Below are 14,874 nucleotides of genomic sequence, written 5' to 3'. Positions count from 1 at the left end.
ATTTATATACGTAATATATATATATATATATATATATATATATATATATATATATATTATATAACGATCGATATGAATAAAAAAATTTTCAGTTCTCTCTCAAGAGAGTTCATATAGTACTAAATAATTATAATCATATTTTACATTTTTAATTTTTTTTATTTTAATAAAATTTACAAAAAAAATTGTTATATTAATTTTTTAATAAAAAATAAAAATTTTATGAAGAATTATAATGCTATTTGAAAATAGACATAAATATGAGGAACAGGTCCAGTACAGCAAAGCTACAGCACTGGGTGCCGTGCCGTCGTGCTAGAGTGCAGGTGGGCCGATGTCCAACGGAAACAGCCGAGCGCACGCTCGGGGGAAAACCGAGCGGCGGCACTCGACGAGTACTGTTGTCAGAGTATTCAGTAATGCTTTGCATGACCAGCCAGTCAGTAGTGGGCTTGTTGGTGAGAGTCGTGTCGTTTACTCGAAGTGATCGTGTGGTGTTACTTGACGAGATAGTCAGGCGGTATTCTAAAACACGACGTACAAGCAAACAGCGACAAATACAGCTACAAACGTGAGTGCATTTCGTGAGACTGTGAGAAAGAAAACGAACAGAGCGTTTCACGGAGCGCACACCGACGGTGGAGCTTCGATTTCACATACTGTTTTTTCACTGAAAACAAAAAACCATAGCGCTACACTGTGTATGGTACACGAGCGATCCAAGATGCTGTCGTCAGTGCCAGCGAAATAATAATGTGGTGCGACGTTAGTCAGGTGAGTGAAAAGTGCTACGTCAGTTTCTTTTTCTTTACAATTTTTTTTTTCTTTTCGAAAACTGTGTCCAGTCTGTGTTTGCCTATCTCTAACGTTCTTGTATGGCCAGCCAAGAGAGCGTTATGTGATCACGACACCACAGTACGAGGTGGTTGTGTGTCATTCGCTGTGAAAATTTCAAACTTTGTTTCGGTTCTTGAGTTCGGTGTTCATACGCGAAAGGACTTTTCTCGTTTTTTGCGACGTTTTTCAGCCATCGAATAATTTTGTGTCTCGATCGTGCTAGTACAAGTGTTCAGTGTGTGGATTTTTTTAGCGTGGATGGATACCTGGAATATATGATTATATGTATCACTTCGAAGTATCACACCGAAGAGAATGTTCCATTTTGAAACAACAAACGCAATTTGCTTGAAAATAAATTAATCTCTTATAACGCCTTGAAAGGCTGGCTCGCATGAACGATAGAAAAGGCAATGAATCTTGTGGAGACATTTTTATGATCTTCTTGTACCATCGAATTGGTCATCGTATGATATAATTCGAATATTGCATGGATTAAATAAACTCGTATCTCAGAATTCTAAACACATCTGTCGGTTAAGAATCGCTGAATCTTTTGAGTATTTGTTCAAGTTCATTCGAAAGTGCTAAAAAAAAATCATAAACAAAAGCTCGTTTATTCTTTTTCATCTATCGATCTTGGAAGTTAGGGCAAAAGAATGTCATGGATTTTTCGTATCATGTTCCATCGTCTCTTTCGATAAGCGAATTTTTAGAAAACGATAACCACGATCTGTACTGTGAAAGTTGGCGAATTTTTACATCATCGACGGTGTTTTCAGTACCGCGTAGAAAATGATATAGCATCGTATCAACGTCGTGCCGAAGTGTCAGATTTGACGCGTGGTAACCTCGTGTTCAGTAGTTTGAATTCGAAGCGATCCCGCGTTTCCTTGGGCTTGGGGACGAGGGGCAAAGGGAGGGAGAGGGTAGAGGCGGCAGCAGCAGCAAGAGGTGGAGGAGGTAGGACGGCGGCCGCGGCTGGGTGGCGTTGTTGGAGTGGCGAGGAGATGGTCGAGGTGGCTGTGGTAACGAAGGTGGGTCGTGGGTCGCTGGTTGGAGGGGGGGAGCATAACGAGCGAGAGAGAAGGAACGAGATAGAGGAAGAAGAAGCGATAGAGAAAGAATAAGAACACGAAAGAGAGAGATGAGAATATATGTACGATATGAAAGACGAGGAAAGAATTCTCGATAAAGAAAGAACGAGATAGAGAAAGGTGACCGGAGGCTCCGAGGCTGCTTCTTCTTTACTTGGCCAACGCTGTAGAGGAAACCTAGCATCGTCTGTGCGCCATGAGGAGAAGGGTACGATGTTCACTAAGTGACGAGGAGGGGGCATAGTTATGACCAACCATCAAGGGGGCAACGTCGTCATGGTTACCACGACGACAACAACCCGATTCTGTTCTAAGGGATGTTTTTAAAAGCATATATTTGCCTTTGCTCTTTTTTTTCTCGCCGATTGCGTGGAGGCGATAGGAACGACTTTTTTTCTATTTTCCATTCGCTGAATGATGGCCTCATTTTATTAGATCAACCAGTTGCAATCGTGCTTTGTGACTATATACATCACGTGTTTAATGAAACAGAAATTTAAAGAATACACATAATTATAATTAATTGTGTAAAACTTATACTTTAATCTTTTCATCGGTATAAATTATAATTAGAAATATAACAATATATATATATATATAGTTATACAATATATATGTCTCAGTGGTAAACTCGTTTATTCTTCAGATTATGAATATACTCAAAATGTTTTATACCAATAAAATATATGATAGGTGTATTTCGAGAAATAGTAGCATTCGCATGATGATTGTATCCGACGGTGACAGAACCAATCGAATCTGTGACTCGAATATTTCCAATCGTTTTACGAAATATTGTTATACAAAAGAAAATGCATTGCAAGAGTTTTTACGTTTTGGATACAAGTGTATAATTAGACATCTTGGTGAAGTTTTTTCGTAAATTTATTTTTTTCATATCCAAAGAATAACTTCTTTATCTTGTACTTAAGATATTTCTCTATCAAGTTTCGATAATGAATTTATTATGAGAAAATATAAGAATATCTTATAGTATACTATAATTTAATTATTTTTCATATTATTCACTGATGTTTCATTTACAACATATAGAATCAAGAGTAGTTCGAACATATCCGACGGATAGTATTACGCGACAGCATTGCCAACCAATTGAATCGAAATAATGATTTTACATATCTAATTTTTTTATATTTTCGTAAATGTTCTTATCACGACGAATTTTTAATAATAGAAAGGAAGGTTTTCAATAGAACAGTAAATGTCTCTGCTAGTGACAGATAGTGCTTGGTACTGTTATTTATATAAGTGGGATATTTTCTTCCGATACGGTTGATTGATCGATTCGCATAATCTTATTGATAGATATGATCAAGAAATTGATTATTTATTTATAATACGATGTATATTTTATTTGTAGTATAATGCTTTTATCTATTTCTAATATAGAAATAAAATTTATTCAATCTATTTTTGTTTTTTTACAATTTTCAAAAAGAATTTTTTGTATTATAATCAGATCAATTTTAATAACTTTAAGAGAAATTTCAAAATTTTAAGTCATTTTACACTATCATTTATCTTTATTTTCTTTTAGAGATTTTGAACAAAGATTTTGATATTATATTTCTACAAACCAATTCAAGATAAAATAATGATTTTCTCCGAGATCACTTTACAAAGTCCAAAAAAAGAAAATTGTTTATTTTCCTTAAACAAATACTGTATGTACATATTGAACATTGAGGTTAATTAACTAATTAACTAACTAAAATTTTATATTCTATGGAGTATTTTCAATAATCTTTATCAAATCAAATGAAAACATATTCCTCAAATGATGAACATATAATAATTAACAATCAATTCTTCTTTCATCCATAATTATAGCTATATCAAATTCTCTTCTATATATCTATTAGACTCTACTCTGAACGACACTATTCATCCGAATACTCTCAGATAATATTTGTCAGGAAACTTCACACCATTCAAGAAAAGTTCATCCAGATGTAAGCAATTCAGAAAGGCAGGCAGATCCATATCTTCGTGTAACATTTTTCATCGGATAAAGGACAAAAACTGAAGGTGGTTGTAAGTTGAAGAACGGCGTGTGCCGCGAACAGTAGCGGTGTAACCCTCCTTGGTCGGTCTGGCCTCCAGCAGTTCCTCCTCCTCCGTCTCGTCGTCCTCCTGCGGCGCATCGAGCCGCTCACCCACCATCACGGGCCATTAACGAGAGAGTTATCGACGCGCGATCTGTCAATAGGCTTCTCCCATTCATAAATTCGCCCGGCGTGTGGCGGCTGCATAGTTTTGCCGCGAAAACCACGTGGCAGCGGTAGCGCGCAACGTCCTCTTCGTGGAGTTGCACCGCAACGAGCCGAGCCGAGGCTCTACTACGTGATTTACGGGCCGCGTCCCCGTTTTAAATGCATGCAGAGCAACCGTGCGTGTGCACGTTCTTCTCTCTCATTCTGTACAAATGCCGGTGTGTGCCACCTTTTCATCTCTCTGTTTCTCTTATTTCATCTCATGCAATCTGTTAGTTCCTCCGTATGGGTTTGTGTACATGCAACGTGGGAGTCGAATGTCTCCGGAGAACCCAATTGCTCGTTTTTTCGGTGTGAGTGTGAAGTAAATATCTTTTAATAGATATAATGCGGTTTGTCCTTTGGTATTGTTGTTTCACTTGAGAAATGAAGACACGTGGAAGAAATGGATATAATGGATTATTTTCAATAGACATGATGTAATTCTTAAAAATAAGCACGTATATTAGATGAAAAACGTCATACAATCAATCAGATTATATAAAAATATGATAATCAGGAAATTAATGAAAACGAGTGTTTATTCTGTTACATGGCATTTATATAATATACATATTATTTCTATTATTTTTCTATATAATTTTAATTCTTACATTTTATGTCCATTAATTCTTAGAATTCTTAGAATTATTCTCTCAATAATAGGATATCGTATCATATTAGTTATTGAATAAACTTTTAATATATATTTGTAATTGATTTTTTTTCATTTTAATTTTTAATATGGATTCAGTGATTCTTAGAATTTTATCCTTTTAATATGTATATATGTGAGAAAATTCAGAATTACAAATGCTAAATAAGCATTGCTGTATTATGTAAAAATTAAAAAATGATTCTAATTGGCTAAAGTTTTGTTTTTTCAACTAGTTTATATCATTTTTGCTGTTTCTTCGAAGTCTTTCATAACAATTTATATATAACATAAACAAACATATAAGAATGTCAGGTTCTAAGTATTATGTTTCTATACATTTATAGATTCAATATTATGTGTTCAAATTTCATTTCAAATATGATTAAATCAATTAATTTTATATTCTAATTTTATATTCTGCTTGCTTATCTTTATCTTTGGTATTTTTTTAAAATTTTTATTATTAAATATTAGACAAATAGATATAGATAGTGATGTTGTCACAGTTTCTATATTATGAAGTCGTAACAACTCTGAATATGATTCAAAGTCCATGCAATGTTTTGAATTTCATATCCCACTCTGTCTTAATACATGTTTGTTTTCTTCCTTAGGTCAAGCTGTATAATCGATTTAAATTATGATAATTTCTGTCAGTAATAAAATTTCGCATATTCAATGTAATGATTCTGGATTTACTATATTATAATTAATTAGATTTATATTTCTTCCGCTAATTTCTCATTTCTGTATATACTTCTGATATACTAATTCTTAAGTAATAATTTTTTTTTTAATTTTGGAGATTATAATATTAGCAAATTACTTATATTATTTTAGAATAATTTATTTGTTAATTATTATTTCAAATAATAATAAAATAGTTTTTTTTGTATGTAAAACACATCTCATCTTAAGCGTATCAAGAGCGTAAAAGTTAATAAAAATATATTTATACATAGACGTTAAAAAAATGATTTTGAAAAATATACATTTTACAATTTACATTTTCTTAATGAAACAAAATGAATATCATATAATATCAGATGAAATACAAATATAATAATTATTTAAGTTAAAATAATAGGACTACTGAAATAAAAATTTATTTTCAATTGTAAATAACATCTGTTGAACATTTGCATTTCCACCTCGTCTAACGAATGCATCTTATCGGTTCTTAGTATTGGTCTGGTATGAGATTCCGCGTTACGCAGTAAGATAAATAAACATAATATAATACTCTTGATCTGTGATGGGACACTTGACTACTAATCATTCATCGTAATCTCACATCAGTCGTCTCACTTATTCTCAATATTTTCACTTCAATCCAATCAGAGCCGAGCAATCTGAAAAAAAGAAAACAATCATTAATTCCTGAAACTCTATCCTTCTATTATCCGTTCCGAATAGTGTTCGCGATAAGATTGCAGACCTTTGAATATTAATCGAATACCATTGTATATGAGAATATAATATATGTTTATACGCATATAATATGCATATATAATACTGTATAATATTAGAAACGAGGGCGTGATACTCGAGGAATAGATTTTGAGGTTAAGTATTTCTTAGAGCGTTTGTTAGTGGTCAAAATTAGTACAATATGATTCCATTAATACAAAATTTTAATTCATATCTATTCAACTGAACATTGAACCCAATTACATTAATGAATATTCCTATTATTTAAGCGAAAAATTATAAATAGTAAGAAATATAATGTAGTAAGAATATTTTCTGTAAACTATATTATATTATTAAATTTTATTATATCATATTATTATATAAATTAATAATTAATGAATCGGATAAATAAAGTTTACTTATATATATTTATTTCGACATTTAAGTTTGATACTAAGTTTATAATAGATAGTTCGTAGAAAGAAATAGGTTTTAAATAAAGATTCGTGGGAAGTGGTCAATCGTTTGATGTGAACTATAAAATATCGAATTAATTCAAGTTTAATGAATTTTTAGATTAAAGTTACAAAGTGATAGAAGATAAAACATACTAATAATTATATATAGACTAGAGACTATATATAAGCTAATAAATATGAAGACTAGATTCATGTAATTTTAAGTTATATTTTATTAACTGATTTCTATCTATCTGATACGAAATATTTTTTACATGATCAATAGGATAATGTTTCGAATTATAAGTGTATGATGAAAGTACTTAATGAATTACTCGAATGATCATTGAATGTTACGATATTTATTACGATTACAAAATTCTAAATAAAAATCATTAAAGTTGTATTTTTAAAAATTATTCATATAATTCAAACAAATGTCATATTCGGATCACTATTATAAACATTTTATGAAAATCTTTTAAAAAACAATTAATCGATCATTATTGCTATGATTAACTTCGATATTCTTAAATTCTTTGTGAATATTTAAAAACACCCGTTAAAATGACAAATGGTAATTCGAGATTGGAACGAATTTTCGTACAATAGTACCTTTGCAAAAAAAAACTCGCGAGACAAAAGCTACGACCTACGCCACTGTTTGGCGGCCCCTGATAACATCGGTGAATCACGAATTACGAATGTTACGTTGCGTCTGGCATCTCCCACTGTCCCCCTTTCGATGCAAAGACAACCGTAGCACGTGGTTGCGTGTCGTCGATCGTGTGTGTACACGCGCAGAGAGACGACAAGCTCGCATTGCATTCTCTGTGTGTCCCGTTTTGTTTACGTTTTACCGGCATGCCTCCGGCCGATTGAAAAATTCGCAGCTACCCGTGTGCGCCCGCGCGCACTTGTGTGTCGTAATTCACGCATCGACGTGACGAACTCGGGGCATCCAACGTCATGCTTTGCGCGGTTACAAATGAAAACGAAAGTTTATGCGGTTTTATTTTCTTTTTATTCTTCTTCTCTTTCTCTCCTCTCTTTTTTTACGAATAAAAATTAAAATGAATTTGATAAATTGATGATGTATCACTAAAAATAATAGTTTTAGGAGAATCTTTTTTTGCAGAAATTTTTTTGAGGAAATATTGGAAACTTTTTGACGATTTAGTTAGTAGTTAAAAAGCTTTCTTTTCGGTTTTACATATCTATTATTTATGTTGATACTATAACTCGTGTAATGTGCTTTTAAATTTATTTTTAGTTAGAGTTAGAGTATAAACGACAAATGTCTCGAAATTTGAAAAATATATATATTTATTTCTTCTTAGAATTATGGAAAATAGTGCATAACAAAAATTATTGGTTTTATGTAAATATCTAATTAGATAAAAATTTATATAGTTCAGTCTATATTAGATAAGAATACTATACTATATTAGATAAGAAAATTAAAAAATCGAATTCTATCGTTAAAATATATTTTCTGCCGCGAAGATGATAAAAATCAAACTTTTTTATTTCATTTATCACTTCAAAATTATTCAATCGAGGCTTGAAACAAGAAATTATTAATAATCCTCAATCAAAGAAGAGATTCTAATATATTTAGGAATAACTTATAACTTGTTTTCTAAATATATATATATTCTTCATTTATTTTCCATTTTATTACTATTTATACCATTTTCTCTTTATATTCTTTCACAAATAGAAATTAAACAAAAGCTACGAGAGACAAAATGATTAACCGAAGAAATGGGGCTATAATTCATGTGTTTAATTTGATTGCGAATTATCGAAATAAATTTCAATTTCTCTGTAGGTATATAATATCCCGGCATCAACATAAATGGAAAAAATCGGAAAAAAATGGAGGTTCCCAATGGGTATTTAACTTTTGTGGATTCCAATTACGTGCCCTTAACGGTACTGGCTAGTTAAAAACAGCCATATATCTAATGTTCATCACTATATATTTACGAAAAGTAACTGTTACAAAAGAATGACACGGTACGGTAATCTTTATGGTATATATCGGTTCTTTAAAATCCATCAATAAAAATGTCTATGTGTGTATCGTTCTATTGGAGTACATGTCAGGGTGAGACAGCCTTGGGGTAGGTTAAGGTTAACACGAGAATGCCTTTCTCTCGATCTCTTTGTCTCTCAAACTGCACTTTTCTCTCGTCCTTTTTGGTCTTTCGACGATGATGAAGCTTTTGTACGCAACTACCACACCCATCACGTTGATAGTTTCGTAATTACGAAGGGAATACACTAAGAGACTAAACGGAAGAAAAGCAGTTTTTGCGTGAAACTTTTTATTTCTAATCAATCGTCTGATATTCCATTATTGTGTCAATTGATCATTTTGGTTTCATAAAAATAATGATTGAAAAAAAAAAATTTGGCAAATCTTTTTCGTAATTAAATAATCCAAATTTCTTCGTGTATCTAAATTAAATAAATTTAGATTCTTAAAAAATTAATGATTGAAGAATTATTAAGAAATTAAAACTTCTAAAAATTATTATTTAAAAATTTAAATTCTTTTCTCAGTTGTATGGATCATTCATTCATGTGTTTCTTCATATTTTTCATTTATTTTATTTCAAAAATGTTGTAAATGACAAGAATTAAATTTACATATATACAAACTCATTTGAATTTTCCATTTAATTTATGTAAAATTTTTTTTAAAATGAAATTTAAATCAAGAAATAGAAAGAGAATAACATACAATTATTAATTCATCACGATAGAATTATAAATTCTTAGCAAAATACTTAAAGCCAAAAGAAATCCGATCATTCTTAGTCAAGAGAATTAAAGTGAATAACTACTCAAGAAGGTTAACGACCAGTGAAAAATGCCAGTCCCTTTTTCTATGTATTTAGATTCCTCCACCGATATAACAGGAATAATGGCACCTGTCCACTAATAGTTTACTCATTGCGGTTTTCTCATAGAATCTTCTTCTACATGGGTCATGAAGGCAGGTGTTGTTTCGTGCCACCTTGTCATTCTTTGATCCTTGTTTTGCCAATAGCTCTGACTCCTTTACGTTTAGATGGCGAATGATCTTTCTTTCTTTCTCTTCCTCTACCCCGCTGTTATTCGGCCTTGAACCTTTAATCCTCAGTAGCGTAACCCTATGTTTCTCTTTTCTTTTTCTCTCTTTCTCTGTACGCTCCTTTCTACTTTACCGGGACCCTTATATTGTACTTTTATTAGTCTTTACTAGTATTAGCATTGTTCACTCACCGTTCGAAATTATATCAGTAACTCGTGCCTCCTTTATTGTTTTCTAGATGAATGAAACCCAGCAATTGTATTTTTACGATTGCAAATGTTTGGTATTAATTTCCTTTTCCCTCATTTTTGATTCAATATTTCTTTTCTTTTTCTTTTTGTTAAAATATTTTTAGTAGATTATTGATTTATTTGTAGATTTTTTAAGGAGCAATGATATAATATTTTGTTTGATATTATTTAATGCTATTATTTTACGTTAGGAAAAATGAAAAAAATTTAACAAATAAAATTAAAAATTATTACAAACGGCATTTATTATATTCTTGTTTTTTATTTAGCAACAAAATCTCACGTATCGAGTTTTCAAAATATCAGATACTCCAGCGGGCAATAAAAGCTCTTTCGAGCTAATAGTTCAATTATTACACGCTATATATCTTCATTTAAATTTACTTTATATAGCTCCTTTGAGCTTCTGATGTACCAAATCGTATCTCGAACAATAAACTCGTTTTAGAGAACAGTTTCCAATAACGATGAGCAATTCAATTTTACTAAATAATATTTAATTTAATAAATAATTTTATAATTTTAATAAATATCTTTATGAAAACATAAACATTATATAAAACATTCACTAATAAAATTCGTAACTATAACGAGCATCAAACTCAAACATTGTTCAACATACACATTCTTTCTACTTATAACGGATGTTGTATCTTATTTTTAATTACATCCATTGATAATATATTTAAAACTAATAAAACCAAAATTCTCCGATTACTCCAAGCATTCTTCTTCGCATATTCAATTTCACACGTATCACCTTTTTTCCTTTCTCTAAAAACAGAATCTCTCTCTCTCTCTCCAAACATTCTTACCGAGAGTATACTACGGCCAGTACAACACGAATCGAATGAGCATGTACAATTACCGGTAGTAGTAGTGCAGACCGCAAAAGAGCGTCCCGCGAGCACGTGTCTCCGCATATGCAATACGCTCTCGGCCCTCTTTCTTCCCGCCAAGTGGTCGAAACAAGTAGTGTGACGGCGTGTGTGCTCTGGTGCACACGCGTTTAATAGAAGCAGTCGCGCGCGTCCCGTGACATTGACAATCGCGAGTCGCGACCAAGCGTGTACGTTCTCACGTGAAATGGCTTGTGTACCACGCGAGACAATGAGGACATGGGGGGGCATTTACACGAGGACAGGAACCACGAACGTGTTCTTGCGTCGAAAATAGTGAACTGTACGTTAAATACATCCAATATAGATTACGAGTACTCGTAATCTTGTAACTGTGAAATTTGTATTTTTAATAATGTAATACACTTCAACTTTAGATCGCATTTTTAAAAATATAAGATTTAGCGATTTGATAGCTTCATATTTCATATCTTGAATCATTAAAAATAATTAAAAATCATTAAATCTATAAAAAGACACAATGTTATGCAGAATTGTTAATTTATACAAACGTCTTATTAACCTTCACATTTTTGAATCAGTTGATTTATTATCGATAATAAGATTGATTACTTGAATAAATTTGGATCCAATAGATCAATGAATGATTATAGATCACTTTTTACCCAAGGAATGTAAGTTTTTCGAAGATCTTTTTCATTCACATAATCAATAATTATATCTTATTGACACAGTCAGCAATATTTGCCGAGCTAATATTTCTAATATCGATATTACACTTTAATGTATATAATCTCACCCGAAATATAAATTAAATTTTTGAATTATCATATCTATGGAAATACCAATATCTTAATACAACATCTACATAGGTAACATTGTTTTATTATATAAAATCATAATGAAAGTCTCTCTTGGACAGTTTTCTCAACTCGATAAAAGTCGGCATGATGATACACCTGAAACCGACGTGATACAAATACACGCGCGTAGGAGAATCTACAGGACGCAACAGAGGAAGCAACAGCTGACGATATCGACGTGAACGAGGACACTTTATGTACTTTCTACGTGGGAGAGTGGGAGGAGGAGGATGATCCACGTGTATGCGTGAGAGGTTCTCGCGTTACAGGGGGCACACCGGTTCGTATATAGCGTAAAGTACGATGTAAACACACGTGGATGAACGAGAGAAAGGGTAAAGTGAGAGAGACGGAAGAAGAGCGAGATAGCGAGCAGCGTAGCAACATATAGGAATCGTCGGAGTGTGCGTCGATGCATTGTGATGCTCTCTTCTACTAGCCGTCGTATCTCCCTCTATACATCGGGTTACATACGTTGTGTAATACCTCCTCTTTTTCCTATCATACTTTTCCATATCTTTCCATACCTTTCGACTACATAGACATGATTGTGCATTTCGTTTCATGTCTTTTGAACCTATGCATCTTTCTTGTCCTGCAACTGCAGCAATACGCTTTGTCCTCGTCGACTAGTTGTTTCCATTTTATATAATTCTCAATTGATTTTAATCAGTCGTTGATGATTAAAGAAATGTCTGTTTTTTCTAAATCGTTTCGATTTTTAACTTTTGAATTCTTAATGGATTTTGAGTCTTTGAATATGGAAATTCTTTTTTTGAAATACTTTTTTGAAAAAATTTTTTTATATTTTGAAAGAAAGAAATTTTTGTGAAGACGATTTCTAAAATTATACTGGTAAACTTAATACCATTGAAATAACGATTACTTAGTGATTTCTTAGCGATTTAGAAATTTAGAGAAGAAAACTTGTTACATATACGTTGAACTCGCTAATACTTCTCTCGACTACACGGAAGACTCTCAATGTCGTAGAGAGAAACTTTGAAAGTGTGTAAGTACAGAGGTAGTATCGCTTGAACTCGGTACACAACAAGCACGCGACGATGTATGGAGGTTGACCGTGAATGAAGCCTATTTGCGTACGAGCAATAACAGGTGACACTCTCCACGGTTGTTTACCTTCCCTATCGGCAAAAAGCCGGGCGTGGAAATCCGCGGGGGTGAGGGAACGGTTAAAAGAGGGACGGAACACGAAAGGGAAACAGAGAGGCAGGAGGAACCACGTGGCGTGTCGTATTTTAAAGAACGACGAGCAGTCATATGTGAGCTTTCAATGAACTTGTATATCCACATCGTGTGTGATCGACTTTCGATCGTTGTACTATCGTAAAAAATAGATGACATCATGTACGCGCGACTGATTTGCTTATTGGTAGTTGTTTCTCGTAGTTATTAACTCTATTGATTATATGAATGCCTAAATGTGTTATGTATGTTTAATTTCTTTGATTTATAAACGAATATGTATGTATATGCATGTATTAGAAGAAATTACACTGTTCTGATTAATGAATGTTTACGTGTGCTTATATATATAAATATATTTATAATTATTTCATTCATTCGTTACACAATGTTTATTGCAAAATTTTTACAAAGAAAATCATAAACGTTTATTTTTTTCAATATATTTAGAATTTTGAGTATAATTGAAAAAAAACAGATATTAACATCTAAGGTAATCTTCATGATTGAAAATTCTTGGAAATATAGATATAAACATATTTAAGTCTCTAAGGATTAAATACTTCAAATCAATCTATATCAAAAATAAAACTTTTCAATCAACATGAATTTTCAATATTAATATAGAATGAAAATATAATATGTAAACAAAGTTATAAATAGCTTTTCAAAATAATTCTTGTAATTAAAATTGTAAAGGATAAATCGTATGTGATTAGATTGATGAGATTATTAGTTTCGTGTCAAAATATTCACGCTTTCTCACGTAGACGCAAAGTTTGCGTATGTTCTTCAGATCGCATAGAATGGCACGTATCATTGGTACAAAAACATCTCGTAAAACATGTATATACTGATACACGTGGGGCGAGTGCGATAGATTTACAAATACGTACACATTTTCGTCCGGTACCAATACACTCGCGCGATTTACGATTCGTTTAATCGTATTTGTTAGTGTGCGTTTCTCTTTGTCTCTTTCGCGAAGCTTACACATACGTACGCGCGCGCACGTAGAGAAACGTGCAGGGGATGTGCGAACGTCCCCCCAACGAAGAAATGCTCGGACGGATCTCCGAAGATCACGTGCTGCGCATAACTTACATTCCCACCACTCCTTTCGGTAGCACGTGCCTCCACGATTCTCTCTCTATATATCTCTCTATCTGCTCGTATCTCTGTCTCACTTTTCAACGTGCCCTCTCCTCCCCGTTATTCCCCCGTCGCGTTTGATTCCGCGATTCGGTTCAATCGAATGGTAAACGATCTTAGACAGTCAGTCGCCTCCCGTGACGCCGCACCGACGGACTTATTACTATACTTCCTCAAAACAAATCCAACAAAACTGGATTTTGTAGAATTGCGTACATAAAATATAAAAATTTTTTACTAAATATATACATGTACATACGTATTAAATTTTATTATTATATCTCGATTTATAGTTGTTTGAAAATATTCGATGATAGATAATATTATTTTAAGTTTCACTGTAAAAAATGCCATTAGCTTGATGAACGAACGAAGACGCATCAGGAAGCTAATTTGATTCGACGGTAGCCGTTTTCGCGTGACAAATAGATCGCCACGTGGTTCAGGTTATCCCTCGTTTCCCCCTGCGCATCTCTCACCACCCCAGCTTCCCCCCTCAACATTCTAGCCAACTGTAAATTCACGCGCCTACACACAGGTGGCACCGCCCTCTTGCCAAGTGCATATACGAACTGGAACGAGTACTCCCTTTGGAGGTATGGATACGTGTCTCTCTGTACGCTAAGCGACATTGTAGGGGGGATAAGCGTGGTCGAGAGAGAAAGAGATAGTGATTCTGTCTGTTTATCATATGTAAATTTGAGGTAACCGTGTGGGTGAG

The 14,874-nt window shown here is 33.0% G+C and overlaps 1 protein-coding gene across 3 annotated transcripts in view; it reads left to right on the top strand.

Annotated features, from left to right (window-relative positions):
• Positions 1 to 459: 459 nt before the first annotated feature.
• The window catches only part of LOC122720213, a 46,594-nt gene continuing 32,179 nt past the window's right edge, over positions 460 to 14,874 (top strand). For all 3 annotated transcript variants that reach the window (XR_006347730.1, XR_006347731.1, XM_043946763.1), the window contains exon 1: positions 460 to 774. Coding sequence is in view for 1 of the 3 variants with exons in the window: in XM_043946763.1 (XP_043802698.1) it covers positions 754 to 774 (21 nt within the window). In the remaining 2 variants the exon portion in view is untranslated. The remainder of the gene's footprint in view (positions 775 to 14,874) is intronic.

The sequence above is a fragment of the Apis laboriosa genome, unplaced genomic scaffold (assembly GCF_014066325.1).
Source record: "Apis laboriosa isolate Shangri-la unplaced genomic scaffold, ASM1406632v1 scaffold122_cov146, whole genome shotgun sequence".
NCBI lineage: Eukaryota > Metazoa > Arthropoda > Insecta > Hymenoptera > Apidae > Apis > Apis laboriosa.
Note: the sequence above shows the minus strand (reverse complement) of the source record. Positions and strands in the feature narration are given on the sequence as shown.